Source organism: Neofelis nebulosa, chromosome 4 (assembly GCF_028018385.1).
Source record: "Neofelis nebulosa isolate mNeoNeb1 chromosome 4, mNeoNeb1.pri, whole genome shotgun sequence".
NCBI lineage: Eukaryota > Metazoa > Chordata > Mammalia > Carnivora > Felidae > Neofelis > Neofelis nebulosa.
Genome location: NC_080785.1, coordinates 15,407,581 through 15,434,581, shown reverse-complemented (window position 1 = coordinate 15,434,581; position 27,001 = coordinate 15,407,581). Strand labels below are relative to the sequence as shown.

At 37.7% G+C, this 27,001-nt stretch overlaps 1 protein-coding gene across 6 annotated transcripts in view; it reads left to right on the top strand.

Annotated features, from left to right (window-relative positions):
* Positions 1-27,001, top strand: part of UBN2 (ubinuclein 2) — an 88,303-nt gene that overhangs the window by 44,166 nt on the left and 17,136 nt on the right. For 4 of the 6 annotated variants that reach the window (XM_058724118.1, XM_058724116.1, XM_058724117.1 and 1 more), the window contains 10 exons: positions 662-791; positions 4,095-4,213; positions 4,719-4,832; positions 5,418-5,561; positions 6,288-6,338; positions 8,920-8,962; positions 12,876-14,426; positions 20,485-20,716; positions 21,153-21,242; positions 24,284-24,460. In XM_058724118.1, the coding sequence (XP_058580101.1) occupies positions 662-791; positions 4,095-4,213; positions 4,719-4,832; positions 5,418-5,561; positions 6,288-6,338; positions 8,920-8,962; positions 12,876-14,426; positions 20,485-20,716; positions 21,153-21,242; positions 24,284-24,333 (2,524 nt within the window). In that variant the 3' untranslated portion in view covers positions 24,334-24,460. The remainder of the gene's footprint in view (positions 1-661; positions 792-4,094; positions 4,214-4,718; positions 4,833-5,417; positions 5,562-6,287; positions 6,339-8,919; positions 8,963-12,875; positions 14,427-20,484; positions 20,717-21,152; positions 21,243-24,283; positions 24,461-27,001) is intronic. The other 2 variants (XM_058724119.1, XM_058724120.1) reach the window with 2 other exon arrangements.

Sequence of the window (27,001 nt, the reverse complement as noted above, 5' to 3'; positions counted from 1 at the left end):
ATTTCTTGGTAGACTTGTCCAGCTGGGAATGTGGTGGCTGTTAAAACTCTTTTCCTTTTTTTTTTTTTCCCCCCTTCTTTAAATAACTATTAGGCTAAATACCCATTTAACAATTTATTTTTGATCTGAAAAACTAATTTATAAATGGAAACAGGAACTGAAGAATTGGAATAAATTGAGCCAACTATTAAGTATCTAATTTGTGCAAGGCAGGCATAATAAGGGAGACAAATGGATAAAACAGTCTGTATGTGTAGCCAGAAGAGCTTTACCTCTTCTGGATCTGCAATTTTTTCAGACACCTCTAAGGAAAAAATATTCTAAGAACTCATTGAAACTATGTGACTCTCTAGCTTAGCAGTTGTGGTGGGGGGAGAGGGGATGTGAATATCTATCTCTTTGAGGAAATGGGGTTTTGGTTAATAATGGAGTTCCTATGCTTTACCCAAAAATGTAGGTTTTGTCCCTGTTCATCAAAAAATTAGTCACCAGACTACTTATGTTTATATAAATTCTCTGTATATTTTTTTCCTTGAAAAATACTGTCCAGGAAATCGTGGAAAGATAAAACGAGAGAAGAGTCATTGCTTTTACCTCCTTGCTTATGTAGTAGTACCTAAAAGAAATTCTGTACTATTTATTTGTTGTTGTTTTTGTTCAGCATTGAGTTACAGCTACAGGAACTAGGCCCTGTCATTCGTAGTGGTGTCTACTCCCATCTTGAAGCTTTTGTGCCATGCAATAAAGAAACACTGGTGAAACGTCTAAAGAAGTTACATCTCAACGTCCAGGTAAGAAGAGGAACAATAATATCCATATCTGGAGTTTTATAACCTATAAAGAGACTAGTTTCTCTTTGGGACTTTTAATTGTATGTATTGAATAACCATAGGAGGTTATTAAAGGCATAGAGAATCTCTTGAAAAAAATTACTTTTCAACAGTTGGAAAGGCTAGACGAGAATGTTTCCTAAGGCGTAGATTCCTGGACTGGTAAATTAATGTCAGTTCCACAGGTGATACAACTTTGCCCTCAACAAATATCTGACAGATTTATAACTCGGTTTTCTTATTACTGAAATGGATCTGTACAGATTTGTTCATGCCTACGTTACAAAAACTGAGAAAGAATCACAGGGTTACATGTAAACTTGGAGATTTTTTTGTGTGTAATCATCCATATTTTGCTAGATTCTTCTCCCCTAAAACACCACCAAGTAATTATCTAAGTTTGAATGCCTCCAGGGTCAGAAACTTATTTCGTTATATCAGAAAGTTCTTCTGTGCACTGAGACATATCCAGGTGCTTTCCACCCTATTAGTCCTGATTCTGCCTTTGAGTCCATTCATAAACCTAATTATTTGTCACCTTCATGGCTTTCATGTTTTTGAAAGCTTGTATTATGTCCCCTCCTTCACTTCCATATAAGGTGGTTTTCAGTACCTTCACTGCCTGATGATTTTTCCCTTATGATTTATTTGATTATTTATTTTTTAAATATTTATAACTTGCAAATAATAGGAAATAATGCAGTTTAAGACAAGAAAGGACATTTTTTTTCTATTAATAAAGGTATTTGATGGAATTAAAAGTACATACAAGGGGCACGTGGGTCGCTCAGTCAGTTGAACATCTGACTTCGGCTCAGGCCACGATCTCACAGTTCGTGAGTTTGAACCCCACATCGGGCTCTCTGCTGTCAGCGCGGAGCCTGCTTTGGATCCTATGTCCTCCTCTCTCTTTCCCCCTCCTCTGCTCATGTGCACGCGCACTCTCTCTTTCTCTCTCTCTCAAAAACAAAACAAAAGAAAACAAAAAAAACAACCAGAAAGGGATGGGAACTGATAATTTGGATTAGCTCTTGTTTTTCTCTCCCTGTGTCTTATTTTTATCCTTTTATGTGCATCTGAAAATAAGATTACTTCATTCTCAAGGTTTTATATTATACAAAGGCCACACACAGAGACTGACTCAACCCTCTCATCCCAATCCAAGTTTTTGGATCAGGAAATCTGATTATACTATGTTGGGTCAACCTAAACTTTTCTGGCCAGAGGTTGGGAGTCACACAGCACAACATGGCTAGCCAAGGGCCTCCATAGCTGATGGGGGACTGAACATGGTGCCCAGGGCCACTAGTATTAAGAGCTGATTGGCATAGAATTCTTTATTGTAGGTATTATACTTCTGTTAATAAAATAACTCTTTTGAATTCAGAAACTGTAAGTTCTTCCTCAACATAAAGCAGAGTAATCAACAAATGAAATTTACTCGAGGTCACAGATTTTGTGTGACCTGGCTCCTTTTTTTTTTTGCCTGGCTCCTTCAGACATTGACTGCTAGAGCTCACTGCCATACATTCAGGTGACAGACATGGGTACCAGTAAAAAAAGGAATTAGAGGCAGGAGAACAACTTTTCATACATTATAAAATATTTTCTAAGGGGCATTTCAGATTTGATGTTTGAAGTTATTTAATATTCCTGTTCTTCCTGTGGAAGAAGACATCTATCTTAACCTTTGATTTTCTTCATGTGGTTTTATCATGTATACTTTATTTATTTATTTATTTATTTATTTATTTATTTATTTATTTATTTATTTTAATGTTAATTTTTTGAGAGAGAGAGAGACAGAGCATGAGCGGGGAAGGGGCAGAGAGAGAGGGAGACACAGAATCGGAAGCAGGCTCAAGGCTCCGAGCTGTCAGCGCAGAGCCCGATGCGGAGCTTGAACCCACTGTCTGTGAGATCATGACCTGAGCTGAAGTTGGACACTCACCTGACTGAGTCACCCAGGCTCCCCGTCATGTATACTTTTAATCCCTAAATACTATATTATTTGATTTTGCATGTTTTTGAGCTCCGTATGAATGGAGTCATCCTGTCTCCATACTTTTCCTCTGCAGCTTGCTTTTTTACACTGAACATTATGTACCTCAGATTTAGCTATGTCTTTACCTGTGTAGGACTCCAGTTGTACTGCTCTACAGTGTGTACACCGCTCCATTCTGTTAATACTTCCCAGTTATTGTGTCTGTTTTACTGCTGATGGATAGGTGGGTTGTTCCCAGGCAGATAGTCGCAGCTACAGAATTAGGAAGTGATCACCTAGGAACCCTGATACCGGACATTCACATTTCTTTTAATAGGATTTTGTAGCAGGCACTGTAACGTGTGCAGTAATGTTTGTTAACTGGTATGCATGAAAACAGTAAGAGTCTTCCAGTTCCCTCTTTCTCTTTGACCTTGACCGTGTAACTTTGCTTGCAGCGTAAGTCACAATTGGTAACAATAAACGAAAGAACAGGATGCCAACATCCAGTCGGTTGTCAGCCAAACCAAATTATGTGTTCTAGTGTTGCAAAGCAGTATCTCCTCTCATGGTACCCCATCAAAATGGGGATCAACCGGTAGTAGTCTGCATAGTGTAGATTTTGTTCTTCACTTAATTTTTTGTGACATTTGAAGTGTCCGTATAATTTCTTGGCCAAATGTGGGGCATTTTTAAGAATGTAAAGGAATATGTTATGTGTCAACTCTACTCGAATAAAACATTTTTTTTAAAGAAACAAGTGTAAGGAACACTATTAATTATGCTGGGGTAATTACCAGGCACAAACTAGGATTCTCGTTGGCTGCCTGGGAAGTATGGTCATTCTAATTTTATATCCAGTGTGCCTCCTGAAGACTGAGTGTTGTAGAAGAAATGTCCATATTTATTTTTTTTTTTTAATTTTTTTTTTTAAAATTTTTTTTTTCAACGTTTTTTATTTATTTTGGGGACAGAGAGAGACAGAGCATGAACGGGGGAGGGGCAGAGAGAGAGGGAGACACAGAATCGGAAACAGGCTCCAGGCTCTGAGCCATCAGCCCAGAGCCCGACGCGGGGCTCAAACCCACGGACCGCGAGATCGTGACCTGGCTGAAGTCGGACGCTTAACCGACTGCGCCACCCAGGCGCCCCAGAAATGTCCATATTTAAATATGCTTACATTTTCAATCTATAATTAGTGTCTTTTGAGAATCTGCTTGCAAAATAATTTTTTGTAAATGTATTTAAAAAAACTTGTAGTATTTTTTTTTCCCCCTCAGGATGATCGTTTAAGAGAACCTCTGCAAAAACTGAAACTGGCTGTTAGCAATGTCATGCCTGAACAGCTATTTAAATACCAGGAGGACTGCCAAGCTCGCAGTCAAGCTAAGTGTGCCAAGTATGTACCTCTTCTGTTTGGACTGGCTTTTGCATTTGAGAAATATTTTTAGCTCTCAGGGATTGGTCTTATGTGGACTTTATCACCAAATAGAAATCCACATATGCCACTGAAACAGTATAATTGAATATTTTCTAAATGACACAACACTTCCCATTCAGTTGCTTTGATGTCAAAAGCAAAAGTTCTGTTGATTTAGTGGATGGGTGTGATGAAAGCAAGAGCTGGCACTGGTCAGGTATTTCCCATGTCACCCAATTTAACTGGCTGAAGTCAGTATTTTCTGAACTCAAAGATAAGTAATCATGCCCTTAAATGACACAGCTTGAAGACCTAATTTACCAAACTACTTTATGATGCTCTTCAAAATATTATGTATAAAGGTAGATTATTTACTCTGCCTTTTGAGTTAACATTCAGTTCAGCAATTTAACAGGTGTCTCTGGAGCATATCATAGGCACTGTTGGGTTAGAACTTGGCTTCATAAAATCTTTTCATTTTTAGGTTGCAGACAGACGAAGAACGAGAGAAAAATGGATCCGAGGAAGATGATGATGAGAAACCGGGGAAGCGTGTCATAGGACCAAGAAAGAAATTCCACTGGAATGACACCATCAGGTAAAATTTAACCAAAGCCTTCACTTTTAACCAAATGGACAATGTGGAACTAAGGTTTCTAATAAAAAGAATATATAGTAAATGGAAGAGTAGATTGGCAGCAACCAAAAATTGGTGTGTAGGAAAAATTTATTCAAGAGAAGTTTGATTTGGTCCTGGTATCTTTAGAGTGCTCTCACTTTTATTTTCATATGCTACTTTCTATAAACTAATCTTCTAATTATTAAGTCAGTCATATTGGCTTCAGAAGGTGAAGTACTCTGTATACATCTGTAATCAGTCATCTTTTTTGACCAATATTTCTGTACCCCAAATAGAGGGTTTGGTTGCAGGACTATCCCTTTCAGTCTTTGGTGCCTAGATGAAAGGTATCAAAGGAAATTGTTTCATATTGGGGATTTGGCTGTAGTGCAATGAGTGATGTGTGTTAGAAATTATTTATCTTCATGTCATCTGAATTCTTGAGACAATATTCTTTATTATTGCTGTCGGATTTATGTGCTTAAAAAAAATCTGTTTCAAACTTACTTTTCCACAATTTTGCAGTCAGATTTATATATAAATATATATTTTTAATCTGTTTAGAACTTTGTTATGTAACCTTGTTGAGATCAAATTGGGATGCTATGAGTTAGAGCCAAATAAAAGCCAGTCCGCTGAGGATTATCTTAAATCCTTTATGGAGACAGAGGTGAAACCATTGTGGCCTAAGGGCTGGATGCAGGCAAGGTAAGAAATATGACATCCTAGATTTCATTTTACTTTCTTATTGTTGCTGTGTTTAAAGATACATGTATAGAGACAGATATGTGCCATTCATTTTGCTAAGAACCTAGTGTGTTTAGTGTTCTCTATAGTCCTCTCTGATCTCTGCTTTGAAAACTTCAGGCACTGAAAAGACAAAATGGTTAGTCACAGGGACGTGGAGATACAGAGATACACATAAAGGTGACTTTTTTGCCAACCACTTTCTCTTTTTTTGCACCTGACTTTGCTAATAGAGAAAATGGGTGGAGAGGTAGATGGCTATAAACTTTGGGAGGGGACTTCACATAGGTATCAAGAAGATAAGCCTAGAGCTGAATACAAAATTGAGAGTGTAGAAATAGAGACACACAACCTTGGGTTCTGTTGTCAATAGTCAATATAGAGTGGTGTCTCAAAAATGCATAGTCGTCCAATTTAAACCATAAAGCGTTAAGAATGTTAAGATAGGCAGCTGTCGCAACCAGTTAAATCAACAGAAAACATCTTTTGATCTGTTCAAAGGTTTAAATAAATAAATCTTCTGTAAAACTCCCTGTAAGACAGATTACTGAATTTACTCTGTGCCATTATAACTTCCATTTGATAAATAAGCAAGTAATAGACTGTTGAAAACCATGTGAGTAAAATGAGAAAGTGGTTATCATTATCTGTTACACAAAAATAATTGTGTCCTTTTAACTTTTGCAGAATGCTTTTTAAGGAAAGTCGGAGTGTACATAATCATCTTACTTCTGCTCCGTGAGTAAAACAGACTCCATAGTTCTTCATTTGTTTTTACTCACATTATGTGCTTTTTTTTTTTTTTTTTTTTTTAATGTTTGTTTATTTTTGAGACAGAGAGAGACAGAGCATGAACGGGGGAGGGGCAGAGAGAGGGAGACACAGAATCCGAAACGGGCTCCAGGCTCTGAGCGGTCAGCACAGAGCCCGACGCGGGGCTCGAACTCACGGACCGCGAGATCATGACCTGAGCCGAAGTCAGACGCTCAACCGACTGAGCCACCCAGGCGCCCCACATTATGTGCTTTAGTAAACAAAAGTACTATTTATTAAATGCTAGGCAACATAGTACTTAAATGTACATTTAGATGATCTCCATTTTACTACTGCCTTTTTTTCAAAAAGAATCATTTTTCTGTTGACCTGAGACCACATTTATCTGTTTAATAGTTCTGAGGCTAGTCTCTAAACACCTGAATCTATGCTGGCCTGAGATCTGGCGGCTAGGAGCCATGTAGACAGGAAGCCTCTGATGGTTTCCTTTGTTCCTGGGCCTTCTTCCCTCCAGTTATTTTGTGTCCTTTTTCTTTCCCTCTTAATGATGATCAGCATAGCTAACCTGTAGCTTTGTGCCTTCGAAGACAGTTTCTTACACATACCTACCCTGCCTTGCCTTGCAGAGTGCTTCATTCTACAAAATTAATCTATTTTTCATGCCCTTCCCTTCTGTTCAAAACTGGGTATTTCCCTAGTGGTATGATTACTAAAGAAAAGTCTCTGATCCTAGTAGGCAGTAGTAAAAAGCTGGGTTTTTTGTGGTTATATTTTTGGGTGAATACTGGTTGACTCAACAAGAATTTTATATTTACCTACAACTTAGGGCTATTTCTCTGCACCATAGAAGTGTAATAGTAAGAGTTAATAAAATATACAATTAGCAAGTCACTGAGAATTTACAGACCACTGTAATTCAATATTCTAAGAGGTCTGGTTAACAACCGGGTAACATTACAAAACTCCCCATCTCCTTGTGTACAATTATAATGGAATTTTTTACAACTCTTAGGAAGGACACTTTGTTAGTATACTATCAGAATTATGTTGGGTTGATTGTGGTTTTTGGTTCTTGTTATTCTTGTTTATGGAGTATAAATTTGGGATAAGTTTGGTTTCCTACACATAGGTTTACTTTGTTGCTGGTGGTTTAATTATCCTGGGGTGGGGGGCATATATATATGTGTGTGTATGTATTGGTGTCGATAATATTTCTGGCCTTTAATTTCCCTATAGTTCTAAAATCACAAATGTGTTACAATTCAGGTATAAATAATTCATCCCTTTAAATCTAAAGCATATATTTACATAGACCCTCTCTTCAGTTTTTTAGGTGGCTTTATTATTATGACTAACTTGTGTTTTGTTTTGTCTTGTTTTGCTTTGTATCAGAAAGTACAAATCTATGGGATGCGTGGGCCTGATATCTTTTGCCCCAATGGTCTTTATCAAAAAAACTTGGAAAATTACTATCGCCTTAATGAAGTTGTAGATTGGCAGTTTTAATCAAGATATTTGTTAATTTAATGGATGACATTTCAATTTAGTGAAGTAGAGATACTCAGTGTGAGGTATTTTAGCTTGTTAACCCTTTAGTTATTCAACAGACATTTGGGTACTTTCTCCTCTTATGGAACACATGAGATTTTTGTCTTCAAACTTTTTCACACTGGTTCCCAAAGTTTCCAGGGTTGCATGGTATTTTACTTGCCTTTTATCCTCCTGTCATTTTGACATTTTTTATTTGAATTCTCATATTAAAATAATTTTCTTTAAAAAAGAGAATTTTATTTTTTTAAATAATATCTTATTTACAAGTTCTTGGCATTGGTTCTTCTCAAATTATGGTTTAATTTGAGCTTGAGGTTTCTTGAAGATCTGTTTTCTTATAAATAATAATTAATTCTTACCAGTTCTTTGAAGTGAGTCTTCTCAGGCAGCTTTGTTACCCTATCTTCAGTTATTTTTTTAATTTTATTTTGACTATTTACATTTAATTTTTATTTTATTTTATTTTTTTTTTTTTTCAACATTTTTTATTTTTATTTTTGGGACAGAGAGAGACAGAGCATGAACGGGGGAGGGGCAGAGAGAGAGGGAGACACAGAATCGGAAACAGGCTCCAGGCTCCGAGCCATCAGCCCAGAGCCTGACGCGGGGCTCGAACTCACGGACCGCGAGATCGTGACCTGGCTGAAGTCGGACGCCTAACCGACTGCGCCACCCAGGCGCCCCTACATTTAATTTTTAAAACCTTTTATCATCTACCGTTCATATTTTGCTAATGGTTCAGCCTTTCTTCCAGTTAATTGAAATTGGAGGAAATGTTACTGTATATTCATATATAAACTGAGTGTGTGTGTGTGTGTGTGTGTGTGTGTGTGTGTGTATACACATATATAAATACACACATATGTATAGTTCCTTCATAGAATTTTCCAAATAGCATAAGAAATTATTTACCCATGTAATGGCAAGATTAGAATTTCATAATGAGTGACCTAATTGCTACTGAAATGACCTCCTTTTTAATCTGTTGTCTTAGGGCAAAGAAAAAGGTGATTCCTGCACCTAAACCCAAAGTGAAGGTAAGTATTGAACCAAATCTTTAATTGGTCATAATTGAGGAATGTTGAAATACATTCATAAGATGAAAAGGATATATGGTATTTATCATAGATCAATAGGTAGTGTACTCTTAAGAAGAGTGTTTTTAAACTTTGTAAAAATCCTAGAACCCCTGTATTTCCAAGAATAGATGACTGTGTGGTAGTGGGAAATTTGCACACATTAATTAAATTGTAAGATTTAACCTCATACAAGTTAGAAACACTATAAAATATAACAAATATCCTTTAAAAGCACAGCTGAGATTGCAGATGTATAAGAGAAATCCCAAGGGCCCAACGCAAAGAAGCTACCAGCGTGTTAATATGACTTTGAAACTTTGGTTGCCTGTAGGGGTACTTGCTGATTTTCATCTATCACTTTATGATTTATTTTCAAATTTCTTCTCAGAGCACAGGAGATAGGGTTTTCTTGGGCTTATATAGATTGAGAATTAGACTCAAACTCTGCATGAACCTGGACCTTCAAAGGGTAACACCTTTGGTAAAAGAAAGAACTAGAAAAATTCACTCGCCAGCAGAAAGTAAGAAACTTGTGTGTCTTGGCCTGAGTCCTAGATTAGGGGAAGGAAGTCCTCCCTGAGAATTTAAGGAGTTCAGGAGTTTAATTTATACTACCTGCAAGATCTGGGAAATCCTCAAACTTTGAAAATAACTTAAAGGAATTAGTATTAACCCAAGGCAATTGGCAAATCAAATTTTCCTTGAAATAATGCAGTCTCATAGCAGGCTTCAAAGGCTTGCCACATATATACTGTGTCAAACATGAGCTTACAGTCTGAAAATACAGATTACACAAGGAAATGAGTTACTATGAGTGAGAGTCAGCAGAAACATCTGACAGAATTAGATCCCTGAGAGGGCCAAGTGACGGACTTACTGGGTTTCGAACATAAAGGAATTTAACTTGTTTAATATTCAAAGAAGGAGAAGACAGGATAAAAAATATCACAACAGACAAAGCAGTTGAAAAAGAATCAGGTATAATCTCTAGAAGTGAAAACTGTAATCATTTGAAAAGTAAAATTATAGAGAAATCCCACACGCTTTATTTAGCTTTTGGACTTTCCCTATAGACTTCATCTCTTTGAATAGATGAGTTCCTTTGCTTATGAGGTATGGCCAGAAGGCCATCCTTGTCTGTGGCCTTCTTAACTTTTAATATTAGAGGCTTTGTAAGTACGAATAGTCTTCTTTTTCTTACATACCTCATTTGTCTTCTAATCTAAATAATGGTGAGCCAGTATTCCATCACATCTGTTGAGTTCGTGCTTTGTTTTGACACATTATTTTTAAACTCCTAATGCCCTTCATAAAGTGTTTGTTAAATTTTACATCTATTCAAACATATGACTAATTTATCAGAATTCTGATGTTGACAAGGATGGTATAGGGAATTCCCTGTTTTTGCTTGTTTGTGTCTTGGTGATTAAATTATTTTTTCCTTTTCCCCAAATGGAAAAACTATATTGCCGATTTGTGTTTCTCCTACCCTTCCACCCCTCAAATACCTGTTTTAATTACAAAGGTAATACAAGGAAATGCATTAGAAAATGCAGGGGTGCCTGGCTGGCTTAGTTGGTGAAGCATGTGACTCTTGATCTCAAGGTTGTGAGTTCAAGCCCCACATTGGGCATGAAGCCTACTTTAAAAAAAAAAAAAGAAAGAAAGAAAATGCTAACAATACAGAAAAATAAGAAGGCAAAAAGTATAAGTATCCAGGAAAAAAAAAAAGCTCCTACTTTCTGGTACACACCCACCCTCCCTTCCCTCCGTCCAAACACCTGTTCATTTATTCATATGACTTAACATTTTATAAATGGGATAGTTTGCTTTTTTGACTCAAGTATATACCCTGAACAATTATCTCTGCCAGTATAAATTTACACAGTACTCTGCTGGGTGGATTTAATGTTATTTTTATAAAGAAAAAATTAATTTGGGGGCACCTGGCTGGCTCAGAAGAGCATGCAACTCTTGATCTCAGGGCTACGTGTTCAAGCTCCACATTGGCCCTAGAGCTTACTTTCAAAATAAATAAATAGGGGCACCTGGGTGGCTCAGTCGATTAAGCCTCTGACTCTTTAATTCTGGCTCAGGTCATGATCTCATGGCTCATGAGATCAAGCCCCACTTGGGATTCTCTCTTCCTCTTCTCCTCTCCCAGCGGTGTGTGCACTCTATCTCTCTCTCACATGTGCACTGTCTCAAAATAAATAAAAACTTAAAAGATAAATCAGTAAAAATAAAGCCAGTTTATTCATTAAAAAATAAAAAGTTACTTCAAAAAGCAGTTTTATATTGGTAACACTACCAGTATTATTCTGATACATTCTCCCATCATCAGTTTCTATACTTTTTTATAAAATGAAATTTTCACTAACCACAATTAGAGGGATGACATGTCACAGCAGACATGTTTTATTTGCATTACCCCTTCATATCTTAACAATTTTGACCTTAATGCAGTTATACTACAGAATTCTGAGAGGCAGTGGGGTTTTCAATCAGGGCTTTTGGAGTAGCAGCTTAGAAAAATTGCTGAAGAAGTTAGAGTTTAAAGCATTTTTAACAGCTGATTTACTGTAATACAGTAGAAGGTGATAGTAGAGACACTTCCTCTCCATTCTTTCACCACTGTGGTTAAGGTAAGTGTTGTGGTGATATAAATTGATACACAATTTAAGACTTTGGGTTTAGGTTTATTTGGGTTTGTTTTTAAGAAACCAATCAAAGAAACTTTGAAATGATTTTTATGTAATAGTTTTATTTCTTCTCAATTTTAAAAATGACATGAGTCAGATACTTTATATTTCTCTTTTAAGGGGAACAGTTACTTTTTCATTCTTTTGCTTTTTGAATATTTTAAGCTGTGCTTTATGGGATGCTTGGGTGGCTCAGACGGTGAAGCGATGAAGTGTCTGACTCTCGATTTCGGCTCAGGTCATGATCTCACGGTTCGTGAGGTCGAGCCCCAAGTCGAACTCCGCGCTGTTAGCACGGAGCCTGCTTTGGATTCTCTCTCTCCCTCTCTCTCTGCCCTTCCCCTGTATGCGCGTGCTCTCTCTCTCTCTCAAAATAAATATATAAACTTAAAAAAGAATAAACTGTGCTCTAATTCTCTTTTCTCTTACTTGAATTTTAAGAAGGTTAATTTTTTGAAGAAACAGACAATATTCTCTTAGGTATTCAGAATTTTAGTTCCTAATAACCCTGTTTTCTTAGTATAGGGCCTTGCTCATAGTACACATTTAGTAAATATATGTTGAATACATTACCAACGATTTCTACCATGATAAATAGAAGACATAATTTCATATGCTCGGACGAATCCCAGTTTGATGGACTACTTTCTCTACGTATGGCTCTGGGTGGCTCTAGCACAGGGCGTACAGAGGGCAGAAATACAAGGAAGCAGAAAGCAAGGGTCAGTATCCTAGCAAACCATTCTATAGAAGAAGGGTGGAGTCTTAGGATAAATGCAGAATTTCTTCTAGGTGCAAGGAGAATAAAAAGAGAATAGCCTCTGAACAGACGGATTTGGAATAGCACGTGAAGATGTGATGTAGGTGGGCAGGGTGAACGGGGTTTCACCAATAATGTAACTAGTATGTGAATGTTCCTTTGGCTTGGTTTTAATTTTAAGTCTTCTCAGAAGAGCTTACTGAGGTATGGCAGCTGTTTGCAATGTATCAGATGCTTTGGCTTATGAGCACAGTTCAGTCAGGAGCTCTGTCCTCAGAAACGTTTTGGTTTTTATAGTCTATAAAGATTTCCAGTGGAATTTGAATCATCGTGAGAATTTCTTAGTCCTTTAAAAACTGATACTTAATAATTCATTTAATTTTTTCCACTATAATGCTGTTCATGGTAGGAGTGTAGTCCAAAAAAGGACCAGAAAACTCCTGCATCCTTGGTGGCTTCAGTTGGTGGTCCTTCAACGAGCTCTAGCACATCTGCCGTGGCCTCTACCAGTTCTAGCTCTACACCAGCCCAGGAGACCATCTGCCTTGATGACTCACTAGACGAAGACCTTTCTTTCCATCCACCTGCACTGGATCTTGTTTCTGAAGCTTTAGCTGTTATCAACAATGGGAACAAGGGCCCTCCGGCTGGCTCAAGGATAAGCGTGCCAGCTGCAAAGCCTCGTCCAGGACTGAGAGAAGAAAAGTTAGCAAGTATCATGAGTAAGCTGCCATTGGCTGCTCCTAAAAAACTAGATTCTTCTCAGACTGCACATTCATCAAGTCTTATTGCTGGTCACACAGGGCCGGTACCAAAGAAACCCCAGGATTTAGCTCATACTGGCATCTCTTCAGGCCTTATTGCTGGTTCTTCAATTCAGAACCCTAAAGTTTCCTTGGAACCTTTGCCAGCCAGGCTGCTTCAACAAGGACTACAGAGGTCGAGTCAGATTCATGCTTCTTCCTCTTCACAGACCCATGTTTCCTCTTCTTCCCAAGCCCAAGTTGCTGCCTCCTCTCACGCTCTGGGAACATCAGAGGCCCAAGACGCTTCTTCGTTAACACAAGTAACAAAGGTGCACCAGCATTCAGCTGTCCAACAAAACTATGTGTCTCCATTACAAGCAACCATTAGTAAATCACAGACCAACCCAGTGGTGAAATTAAGTAATAATCCCCAACTTTCCTGTTCATCCCCGCTTATTAAGACTTCGGATAAGCCACTTATGTACCGCCTTCCCTTATCTACTCCCTCGCCTGGAAACGGTTCTCAAGGGTCCCACCCCCTGGTTTCTAGGACAGTACCTAGCACCACTACCTCCAGTAACTATTTAGCCAAGGCTATGGTGTCACAGATGTCCACGCAGGGTTTCAAATCTCCCTTCTCAATGGCTGCATCCCCCAAACTTGCCGCATCTCCAAAACCTGCCACATCTCCTAAACCCTTGCCCTCACCTAAGCCTTCTGCCTCACCCAAGCCCTCTGTGTCCACTAAGCCTTCAGTATCAACTAAACTTATTTCTAAATCCAACCCGACTCCCAAGCCTCCTGTACCCCCAAGCTCTTCCAGTCCAAATGCACTAGTAGCCCAGAGCAGCCACTCCAGCAGTAACAACCCAGTCCATAAACAGCCCAGTGGGATAAACCTCAGCAGACAGTCTCCCACCTTGAATTTGCTGCCCTCCAGTCGTACTTCGGGCCTTCCATCCACAAAAAATCTTCAGGCCCCTTCAAAGCTAACAAATTCCTCACCCACTGGAACTGTTGGGAAGAATAGCTTGAGTGGAATTGCAGTGAATGTACCTGCCAGCAGAGGTAGCAACCTTAACTCAAGCGGAGCCAATAGGACTAGTCTCTCTGGGGGAACAGGAAGTGGAACACAGGGTGCTACTAAACCGTTGTCTACTCCACATAGACCATCCTCTGCCTCAGGGTCTTCAGTGGTAACCGCCAGTGTGCAGGTATGTATGTTCTGTGTGTTCGCGTGATAAAACGTAAGCTCGTTTGATTGTTCTCTTCAGTCAGTTTAATAACCATATACATATAGAAGTTGCTTGTAATAGTTTCTTACAGCTTATGGCCAAGGCATGTTCCTGATGTTGACATCACAGTAATGGGGATACTTGGTGGATGAGGTTTCTGTTGGGATGTGGACTCCCCCCCCGAAAAGTAGCACATACATACTTTCACAGTTGTTGAAAAACACATAGAATGAATATTTAAAACTGTATGTTGTCAAAGTCCAGAACAAAGCCGTAACTTAGGAGTTTAATATACTCTCACTTGTCTCCTTTCTCCCCTGTTCTAGTCCCTCCTCTCCTGCTAACTTTGATTTTTTTATTTAGACGGATTTATACATTTGTCAGGGTTTTTTCCTTTAACCATTTGTCTTTTCAAGTAAAGTTTTTATTTTGCTTTAAACTTACAGTTATTCATACATAATTCTCTCTGTCAAATTACTGTCAATAACCCTTTTATATACCAGTTTCCCCTTTTGTGAGTTTTTACTTTACATTTATCTTGCAGTTAGCAGAGTGCCTCACTCAAGAAAGGAGTCTTTTCAAGAAGGCTAACATAAAACCTAGTTTCCCTTAGCTCTAGCGTACCTGATAATTTCTGTGCCATCACGCTTGAGTATGTATAGACTTCTTGGGTCACTGTCTCCCTCTTAGTGTTATAAATACTGTTCCACTGACCTTTGCTTAGTATTTAGGATTATGGAGAAGTCAGAGGCCATTCTGATTTTTCCCTTATGTGTGTTTTCTCTGCCTAAATGCTAGTAAGATTTTCTCTTTTTACTTGAAATTCAGGTATTCTCGGATTATGACTAGATTTATGTATAAGGTTTTGTTAACTGTACCTAAAACATGGTGACCTCTTTCAGTCTTATACCTGGTGGCTTTTTCAGCTCAGGAATATTTTGTTCTATGCATTTCATTGTCTTTTCTGATCCATTTGGCCTAGGTTTTGTGAGAACTCTTTATCACTCATATATTTCATCTCTCTCCTTTCCATGTCATCTTCTCTGTCATTGTTTTCGTCTTGCTGCCACTCCTTGTATTCTGAGACTTTGTCAGATTTGTCCTTCATGTGACCAGTTTGATTTCTTTAATATTCTTTCTCCCTGTTCCCTGTCCCATCCCCAGAAGTAATACGTATTCACTGTAGGCAAATTCAGAAAAAAGAAAAATCACCATCCTCCCACCGCTGTTTATATTTTCTGGGTACTGTTTGAGATTCTTGTCAAGAAAATGGGTTTTACATAATCTGTTTCATAACAAGCTTTTAAAAAATACATAACATTTTATGACGTGTTCTTCAGTTCTTAAATGTTTTTTGAAAACAAGACTTTTATTGATTTGTAGAATTCTGTTGTCTAAAAAAGTACTGCTTCCAGTTTATGTGGAATAGGAACATCTAATGAAAGAATGTTTACCTTAGTGTTTGTAAATATTTCTGCTATTCAGTACAAGTTAGCATCGGTATGCATAAACAAATGAAACCCAGATCATCACTCTGCCATCCCTGTAGGCCTAGGAATGAATTCATTGTAGAATTCTAATGAAAATAAAATTCAGTTAACTGATACTTCATTAGTTGAAATCTTGGACTCTCTGATGTTTTATCTATTAATTTTATTTTTATCAGAAATAAACTAGCAAACGCTGATTAGGGATGGCATGTTAAAATTCAAGTTATAAACTAAGGTCTGAAGAGTTAGTTCACATTCTTATTACTTTTTGATGTTAATCTTTAATTTGAGTAAAGGAGAGATTTATAACAGAAATACCAGTTCCCTGCCAAATGGGTCCTCCTTCCTAGTGTCAGTTACTTTTAATTCCCCTAGGTTTTTGTGTGTTTTTAAGTATGAAAAATGGATGAAGACAATTTATTCATTTTAGTATTAACTTTTAACTTCTTGTCATGATAAGGCTTTTAGCTCGCTTTATGCCTTTGCCATTCTCCTGAAAGAGTAAAATTACAGCCTTTGACCATGTAAACTATTGTCTCTGTTGAGCCTACTCATAAACTATGGTTTCATTTGCTTTCTTATTACAAGTTTTTGGCTTTTTTTCTGAAGTTAAAAATTCGCTTTTTCCCCCATTCACTTAGGAATTTAAAGCTAAATCTTTCTCCATTCTTTGTCATCTCCAGTGTCTATCAGTTCTCTTTCCCACCCCCATCCTTCTTGTATTTGATCATTTATCCCGAGGGAGGCTAGATACTTGGCATAACAGTTGGTTTGTCATCAGGGAACCTATATGGCAGAATTTTTGTTTCCAAAAAAGAACTGCTTCCTTCTGGTTTTCTTCCTTTCTGAAATGACTTTATGATGTGAAGGCCTTAGCGTTCCTGCCTTCAGACTGACCCTTTTTGTTCTGTCTTACTGGTTTGACTGAAGAAAAGGTCAATAATTGAATAAGGTTGTTGGTAAGTTGGGGAGAACCGATGGCTTTTTGTTTTTAATGTAGCCTCTCATTGAAACCTGGCGGCCTCTAGATAACCTGTTTCTCTAGCACTCTGATACTAAAAAGAGATTCCCTATCCGTGCTTGCAAAACATTCAGTTCCTGTCTGAAAGACATCTCCAGCTATCTGTTCGTTTGCAGAGTGAAAAGGACAGGTCCTGAGTTTAACAGAAGTTAAAATCTTTCTGGGTTCAGATTATCACCGCTACCTTCTTTCTATTTAATAACTTTCTGCTCAAGTCTTTCCTCTTCTTTCTTACCTTTCAGTCTGTCGATTTTCTATGAATTCTGTCTTTGCCACTTTATAATTCCCAAAATAATTCATTCCTTAAGCAAATGTTTATGAGATGTTTAATATGTGCCAGGCACTCTTCTAGGTGCTGGGGAAATAGAGTGAACATCATACTCAAGATTTCTCTTCTCATGGAACATATATTCCAGGTAGAGAGAGAAACAAAACACAAATTTTTAAAAAATATTTTAAGTGTAATGAAAAATTAAAACAATAATATGATAAAGTGTGATTGCTGCTAACATAGATAAGGGAGTTGGGAAAAGCCTCTTTCAGGAGGCAACATTTGAGTGGGGAATTGAATAAGCAGGCCAGTCATTTGGAGATAGGGGGGAATGAACAGTCCAAACTAGAGTGAAGACACTGAGATAGGAAAGAGCCTGACATGTAGGTGTGCACATCTAGACTAGGGAGAGGTGGAGAGGTGATGAGATCTGAGATCAAGCAGAACCATGTGATGGAGGACCTTGTAGGCCACGATGAGAACTTGGGGTGTTAATGTGTTCAGTGGGAAGCTTTTAGAGGGTCTTCAACAGGGGAGTGGTATGGTTTGATTTATATTCCAAAAGATTACACTGGGTGTCGTGGAGAATGGGGGTGGGGGGGCACTGGTGCACTCACCAAAATAAAACATGCGGTTAAAAAATTTTATATATATATATAATATATATATATTTTATATATATATATATATTATATATATATATATAATTCCCACCACGGGAAGAGCAAGGTTTTCTTTTGTATTTTCTCCTGGAAATAAAATGTGGAGGTCATGGAAGTATTTTTGATTATGGAGCATCATCCTGAACTTTGCCTATTTACATTTGCCTGTTTTATGTTGACAACTTCTCCTATATGCTTCCGAATCATAACGATAGGATACCCAACTTTTGAAAGGTCTCCATCTCATAAGAGAGAGAAATTTATAAATGCCATGTAACATTCACATAATGTGATGTTTCATTTTAATTTTAGAAACAAAAGTGGATATCAAAGTTTTTTGAAAGCACAAAATGTTAGTTATGGCATGGTATCATTTTCAATTGCTCAGTTACTTAATTTTGGAAGTTGCTCTAATTTACACTTTCCAGCTATTTTAATACTTCAGTTAGCCTCCTCTAGAAAAGCTTGAGTTCTCCTTATTAGCAGTATCTAATGTTCTTACTACGGGGTTTACTTGGGGCAAACGGTATTGGAGTATGTGCACCATATTATCCTGGGATTACAATAGAATTATGATTAAAAAAGAACTCTTATTCTTAAATTGATGCAGGATCCCTTCAATCCAAATTGCTTCAAAGCGTTATTTCTAACTTAGTAATTCTTTCAAATTGTATCTGTTTTGTATATCATGGTTGGCTCAGTAAGGGAAAGACCTGAAAATAAGAAAAATAGCCAAGTCCAAGCAAAAGTGATGGAGATTTGTACTTAAGTGTTGGAGGAACTGGTGGTTTAAAAAAAAAGTTTTTTTTAAGAAAAAGAATGAGTATGTTGACAATGAATTCATCTTGTCTTGTTATTTTATGATGCCTAAAAACTAAGGTTTCAAGCCTGAGTGTTGAGAAAGAATGAGACTATTAATGATAGCCGTTGACAAATAGGGCAGGGTTGCATGATTGCAGGAGCTGATGAGTTCAGTTGTGGTTGATGAGTGTTCCATATCCAAGTGACATTCCTCACTGAGCTTTTAGATTTACAAGATTGAAACTGTGACGAAGTCAGAACTATGGATGTAAATTTGAGAGCTAACAAAGAAGAGAAGGGAAGGCTGTTGGAGAAAGAGTTGCAAAACTAGAATTGAAGCCTTCTTGAGGATATCCTTCATTTTTTGTTTAGCACTGGCATGGAACATTTGGTGTATCAATATATGTTATTGGCATATAAGTATGGGGAGATCATTTACATGGATTTTTCATGGATTAACTAAAAAATAGATCAGCCCCTTTATTAATTAGTAATGTTTACTGCAAGAGTAGTTAACACAGAGATAAACCTGATAATAGTTGACATTGATTACTGACTAAAAAATATTCGAAGAATTCAGTTTTGTTGACTAAATTTAGAACCGTAAAATTTTTGGCCAGGGAAACTTAGAATCGGTAAAGATAAGACTACAAAAGAAAATTCACAGTTGCAGAAACTATAATAATATCTGATACTGAAAAAATTTTACTGTAATTTTTGTTAATAAGTACATATAGAAAAGAAAGTCAAAATGGGGACAGATTATTGCTGAATAGAAAATTGTTCAAAGAATTAAATTAGCTTAATGAAGTATATTTAAGTAATTTCTCAGTGAAAGCTAATTACTGCTTGCATATTTCAGATTTAAATGTGTTTTTCATAAACATGGCATCAAAGCCCAGGCAGAGGAGTATTAAAACACCTTTTTACCTTAAGGAGTCTTAAGTTGAGAAAAGTAGTGAAAATGGAAACCAGCTTTCAGGGGTTAAGGAGAAACTAAATAATATGGAAATGGAGGGTATCATTTAGTAAATTTGATAACAAAAGGAGTACAAGTAAGTCAGGTTGTTTCTAGGGGTTGAGGAAGAGCCAGGGATAGCTGTTGTTATAAACAAAACAGAACAAAAACAAAAAAACAAAAACATGAGGACTCTGTATGTGACAAAGCAGAGGAAACATGGGGAAAGGCGTAATACTAGATATTTGTACCAGAAAGTTCTGCATAGGTGGGATTCATGGCATGGTCAGATGGTTAGTCTTGGAGAAGAGACAGGTAAGGCTAATGATAAGGAAGAACATCTGGGATGGCCTCATTTCTTTAAGGCTTTATGATGAAAGCAGAGGGTATTGCATTAGGGGCTGTGAGAGAATCCTAGTCTGGAACAATAACCATGGGGATTGTGTCAGGAAGGTGGTAAAACAATGAAATTACCAGTCATTTTCAAAGATCATATTGAAATTAAATGAAATTAATGGCTAGTGAGTGGCTCACATCTAGGGTTTAGAAGCAAAAGTAGAAGTCTGAGGTGAGAAAGACGTGTTAATATAGACATTAAAATAAGTCAAGGAGTCTAAACTGGTGATGAAGAGCTGAGTAGAGAATTATTTCCAAAACCAATATGGTAGCTCTTAGAAATACACTTTTCACCTCGGTCTTTATTTTCTGTCTCATGAAGTTTCTGTTAGAGTAGAGTTAGGACACAGTCTTGCGCCCATGAGGATATTAAATACAATAAATCAATTCAGGTTAAAGATTTGATTTCTTATGTATTTTGACCCCTGGTTTCTGCAGTCCACAGCAGGAGCATCATTATTGGCTAATGCCTCACCTCTGACTCTCATGACATCACCTTTGTCTGTAACAAATCAAAATGTGACTCCTTTTGGGATGCTGGGTGGCCTTGTTCCAGTGACCATGCCCTTCCAGTTTCCCTTGGAGCTACTTGGCTTTGGAACGGACACAGCTGGAGTGACAACCACCTCGGGATCTACCTCAGCCGCTTTCCACCATAGCCTAACTCAGAGTAAGTGGGGCTCTTTTAGTTACTTGCCTACCTAGTTTGACAGAACGGGAAAACTCATGAATTTATACTGATTGAGAGTAGTCCATTTGGAGTTAGTGAAGATTACAGAATTTTCTTTAAGAAATGCAGTTTAATTTCATTTATATAGAATAAATCAAATTGGTGGATTCAGAATTTATTTACAGTTCTTAAATGAACCATCTATACCACATTGCTATCTTAATGAAATTTATAAGAAGAAGCAGTCAAATTTGCTGGGTTATTTGCATGTACGTATTTATATATGTACATTTTTTCAATGTATGTACTCTAAGGAGGACTTTGAAATCAGGGGCTGTGCTTAACATTATATAAATTAAACTATTTCCATTTTTTATCTAAGAGGAATTAAGTGTTAGATTGAAGAAGATCACTGACAATTCTGTTTTTCTCTCAGATTTACTAAAGGGTTTACAGCCAGGAGCTCAGCATGCAGCAACACTTTCCCACTCACCTCTGCCTACACATTTACAGCAAACATTCAATGGTAAGAAAGCCACCTATTTTTTTCATCTCATAATATTTATATAGATTTATAGATTGGATTAAACATCTCTGGAAACTAAATGGGATGACAAAAGTTGGAAAAAACAGATTTTCACATGACTGAATCCTCATTAGCAACAAACTCCTTGTAAGGAGAGGAAATAGGTAAAGAGACCTTTTGTTACATGTGGAGAAAAAAAAATTTTTTTTTGAGAGCAGAATAGCACGAGTGGGAGAGGGGCAGAGAGAGGGGAACAGAGAGAATCTTAAGCAAGGTCCACACCCAGCACGGTGCCCAGCATGGGGCTTGATCTCAGGAACGTGAGATCATGACCTGAGCCGAAACCAAGAGTAGGACATTGAACCCACCGAGCCACCCATACGCCCCTGAAGAAAACATTTTGAAGGTATTTGTTATATTGAAACGATAACGAAGAAGAGGATTCGTAAAACAGTGTACAAAAGTCATGTCCAGTAGTTGCAATAGTTCACATTTTGAAGGTTTACTAAGTGCCAGTTAGTCTTGTGACTACTGACGTGTATTAGCTAATTTAATCCTTACAACACCTGTGAGTGTGCTGATAACAATCCCCATTGTTATAGATCAGGAAACTGAATTAGAGATAAGCAACTTGCCCAAGATGATACAGTAGTAAGTGATCTGAGATACAAATCTGGGAAGTCTGACTTGGTACCTTTTCTGCCTTTTAGCAGTAATTCAGTTAATACCCTCCAAACTGTATGCGTTACACACTTGCAGCCCAGCTAGATCACTCTGAAATTAGATAGTGGACATTGGACATAACATATTGACCTCTAGGTTATTGCTTTCAACAGCAGTCGACCTCAGTAGACTGCTGATACTATTCTTGAAGGCCATTTTCAGGATCTTTTGAACAGAAATAAGTGTTCAACTGGCCTCTTAACTTTGCAGGTTGACTGGGATCTCACTATTCTTTTTGGCCACTGCATTTAAAATGATCTTTGAAGGGGCAGCTGGGTGGTTCAGTCAGTTAAGCATCCGACTTCAGCTCAGGTCGTGATCTCACAGTTTGTGAGTTTGAGCCCTGTGTTGGGCTGTCTGCTGTCAGCACAGAGCCTGCTTCAGATCCTCTCTCCCCATCTCTTTCTGCCCCTTCCCTGCTCATTTTCTCTGTCCCTCTCTTTCTTCCTCTCTCTCTCTCAATAAAGAAATAAATAAATAAACTTAAAAAAATAAATAAAATGATTTTGAGGGACACCTGCGTGGCTCAGTTGGTTAAGTGTCTAGCTCTTGGTTTCAGCTCAGGTCATGATCTCATGCTTCATAAGATCAAGCTCCTTGAGAGAATGAATATAACTTCTCTATATTCATTTTATATATAATACAAACTTTTTCTGTAAAGGCCTCAATAGTAAATATCTTCAGCTTTGCAGGCCATATAGTCTCTATCACAACTACTCAACTCTGCCATTCTATTGCGAAAACAGCCATAGATAAATAGGTAGCATGAGTGTGGCTGCGTTCCTATACAACTTTTTAAAGTAGTGGTGGGCCACATTTGGCCCTTGGGCCAAACCTTGGTCTAGACAGTCTCACAGTCCAGTTAATATGAGTATTTTAGTTTGTAGTTTCCCAAAGCTGCTTTGAGCACAATCCTTCCTTGCCATTTTATGAATTTAATCATACCTTAGGTCACATCATTCTCCTGCAAACACTAATACATAAGATCTCATTATGAATGGAAAAACCAATTCCTTAGATGTTGTCACCAAAGTTATTTTAATAGTGTCCTATTTATACAGCTTTTGAAACAATCATCCTCTCTCATTGATACGACAGAGGCAATTTCTTCAATAGAGGCAGTTTTTCGTTTTATGTTTTACCAGAGTAATTTAGATACCATGTGAATGAACCTAGCAGTGTGACACATGGTCTCCTCCAGCCTTGAGGTTGATCTTGTAATACGGCAATTTGTTCCTTTTCACCTGTGTGTCTCTACCATTCATGCCTCCCCCTGCCTTTTTCTCTCAGGCTTAGGAGTGGGAGGCTTCATTGTCCTTGCTAAGGCAGTACCTTGTTAAACTTTCTCTATATTTTGTTGGCTCTTAAGGTCACTGGGTTCTAGTCTTGCCCATTTTAAATAGAGTAATCAACTAACTAAAATTTAAGAAATAAGTCAGCATATAAATAAATACATACAATAATCAACATTTTCCCAATTAAAAGCTAAAATCCATATGTAAGGAGCACCTGGGTGGCTCAGTCGGTTGAGCGTCCGACTTTGACTCAGGTCATGATCTCATGGTCTTGAGTTCGAGCCCCGCGTCAGGTTCTGTGCTGACAGCTCAGAGCCTACAGCCTGCTTCGGCTTCTGTATCTCCCTCTCTCTCTGCCCTTCCCCTGCTCACGCGCTCTCTCTCTCTCTCTCCCTCTCTCTCTCTCTCTCTGAAAAATAAATGAACATTAAAAGAAAAATAAAAACACACATGTAAAACTAGAAACCGTTGTTCCCAGTTAGCAGACTTTCCTATCACTTACAACTTTTGCCAGGTTAGGACCAAAACAAAGACTCAGCTGGAATTTTCACTACCAGTGTATCCCATTTACTTACATAAATAATCGAGAATTAATTATCAAATGCTATGTCATGGCAAGGAATTTAATTTCACTTGCAAGAAAATGAAATTGACTTTGTCTTCTAAAGGGATCAAAAGATGTGGTAGGTTCCTTGAAGGTGGGGATTATGTCTTTTTTATGTTCCTTTGTGATCCTCATAGCATTTGACACAGTGGGTTCTGAGATGGATAATAATAGTATTTCAACTGAAAACCAATCGAACCACAGCCATTTGACTTAAGAGGATCTTTTTTGTTGAGTTCTCTTATGTTTCTCAACCTCTGTAATGCCATACATAGCATGTAAATTATTAAAGGTTATCTTTTTTAGCAGTGTCATTTCACGTGGAAATTAAACGTCAATTGTTCTCATTGCTCTGTTTGCTTTTAATATGTATTTTTATAACACACCGACACAGCCCAATTAAACATCTCTTTTCTCAGATGGAGGCCAAAGTAAAGGGGACACTAAATTACCACGGAAATCTCAGTGACTTCCCAGCGAGCAATGGAGATGAGACACTCAGCTGGCTGATGGAATCTACCTGATGGGAAAGTACTCATGTGGTCATAGGGCTGCTGTTCTGTCGATGTTTACATTCTCTCGTCCCAAGCACTGTGGTGAGGAGGAAAAAAGAAAAGAGAACATTACTTGAGTCAAGCCAGGTGCAGGAGGAAGAAATGCTTTCATGCAAAGTTAGTGACCTGTGGTCTCCTCTAAAGAAAGACAAAGTGACCATATTAACTGACTTGAAAGAGACTCAGTTGTCAAACCCACAGAAGTACAAATTTGATTTTTTTCCCCGGGGGAGAAAGAAGGAATCTGAGGATTTGGGTAAACTCCATCCATCCTGGGGGTTGGATCTGAACACTTGTAGACATAATCGCATAATAAAAGGCAGTCTATCTGGAATTAGGCCAGTTTGTCAGGAGTAACAATCATGTTTATCTGAGTGGACTATGCAGCAAATTTGCCACACAACAAAATTAACGACCCTGTGTTTGATCCAGACAGTAGCTGAGGAAATCCTGTACTCTCACAAGTCCTGAACAAACTTGAATCTTCTCCAGTGTGTAGCAACCCCCCATGTAAATCAGTGGACTAAAGATGTTTCAGGAAAGTTATTTTAGCACAGTGATACATATTATTAAATCATCAAGATTTTTAAAAGTGAAGAAATTGAGCCTGTTGCTCTTAACAGACAAACTTAGATGTCCCCTTTTTGTAAAAGGGTCAATTTCATCTTCCATTCAGAAGCAGGTACTTAACTCTCCTTCAGGTGATTTGTGCATCTGGTATTGACTGGTTAATTCTTACTTCCATTCTTGATGTTAAAATGTGACTCTTCAGAAATGGGGATCTTTGACGTAGGGCTGCGACTTCGGTGCTCCTAGCCCCTGCAGGCCCAACACCCTGAACTGTAAACTTCCCCAGCCGCACCTCGGTTCACAACTTCTCCTGGTCTTGTAGCTAGTGGTACTTCAGGTGATTCTTAATTGTTGATAGAGACAGGCGTGAGTGTGTACTACACATGCCTCTTCGTTGGTCATTCAAATGGCATATATCTATTTTTGGAATTTTTAAGATAGTATTTTAAAGGGAGGAATTACATTAGGATCATTATGTGTATAAGGGATTATTTTTTATAACAATCACAGTGTATTTTTACTCCCTGTATCCAGTGTAGTGAAATTGATTTGGAGCATTTGGGATCTTCAAGCTTTATTAATATTTACTGAGAATATTGATATGTGAGTAAAGCTGCAGATAACGGGATAACAAAACTGCTCAGTTCTTATAGCTTCCTTATGCAAATACATACTCAACAAAGGATGTTAAGGGAGAAATTTATGGTTCTTTTTGAATATATTGGATTTGATTTTTTTTTTTTTTCCCCTCACCTTTGGTCTTGTCTCCTTTTCTCCCTATTCAGGCTTCTGAATGTTTTCAAACTATACCCATGATTGGTGTAAGCTTGATCCATTTATAACAATAGACTAACCTAAAAAACAGCATGAAATTGATAGTAGCAAGATTTGCATCTTTTTTCATTACAAGTCACCCTATACCCTTACATTTCTTCAAATAAGTGTATTAACCTGGCCCTTTTTTCCTTTTACAAGCACAAGTCCCAAATAGCCTATAGGACTGTGAATAAATTACCACAGATCTGTTCAGATCTGTATACCTATATTTTGACTTCAAAGTCACATTGGCTTGCTTCATAGCAACAAGTTAATAAGTAACTGAAAGCTTTAGTTCCAAGAACTTTTTACAGTAAGGGGAAAGGATTATTTCAAAGGAATCACTGATATAATTACTTGCCCCTAAGAATTTAGTTTACCAGTAAAACAAAGAATGTTGTATCAACCCCAGTTGGAAGGATATTGGGATGTTGCAGCGAGGCTTGACTTGAATCGAATATGTTTAATTAAAGGTTGTTTGGTTTTTTAAATTAGGGAAGCTTACCCAATTCTTGAGTTATTCGAGTGTAGTATACCTGTTGCTTTTATCTAATTTGGAAAAAGAAGTCTTTGCTAATACTCTATGGGAGTTTTCCTTTGGGAAGCAATAGCCTTTGTTTTACTTCCCACACCAGGAGAGAAGTCACAGTGCATACTAATCTCTCTTCCTGCTGATAATTGTGTATGTGTTCATCTGTGTGCATATGAAGATTTATTTATATATAAATTCATTACTAATGTAAGTCAGGGAATAATTTCGGTTTCTTAAATCCATCGGTTCTGAATCATGCTACGTGAAGATCCCTGACAATTCTTGGTTGTCATTAGAGAAGAACAGGATTATCAATTCTTCCCCCAAGTATTATTTTATAACTAACCATTAAAATTATCTGAAGGCTCTTGGCTCTGAAAAGTCCATATATATGGAGATGATATTCTGTTCTCTTCACTCTTGATTCCTTGAGGACTGCTACCTGGTCCCCCCCCCCCTCAGCCCCCCACCACATTTTCACTAACTTTCGTCCATTTCAATCAAGACGACCCTTTTATGTTGTACAAATGAAACAAACATCTTTATATTTCTTAATAGATAAGTATGACCAGAGAGCTCCTAGATGTAAATACAGAACTGTTTCTTTTCTAGATCATAACATTGAAAATGGTGTCCATACTTTATGGGTGCCTGTCTTTACAGTT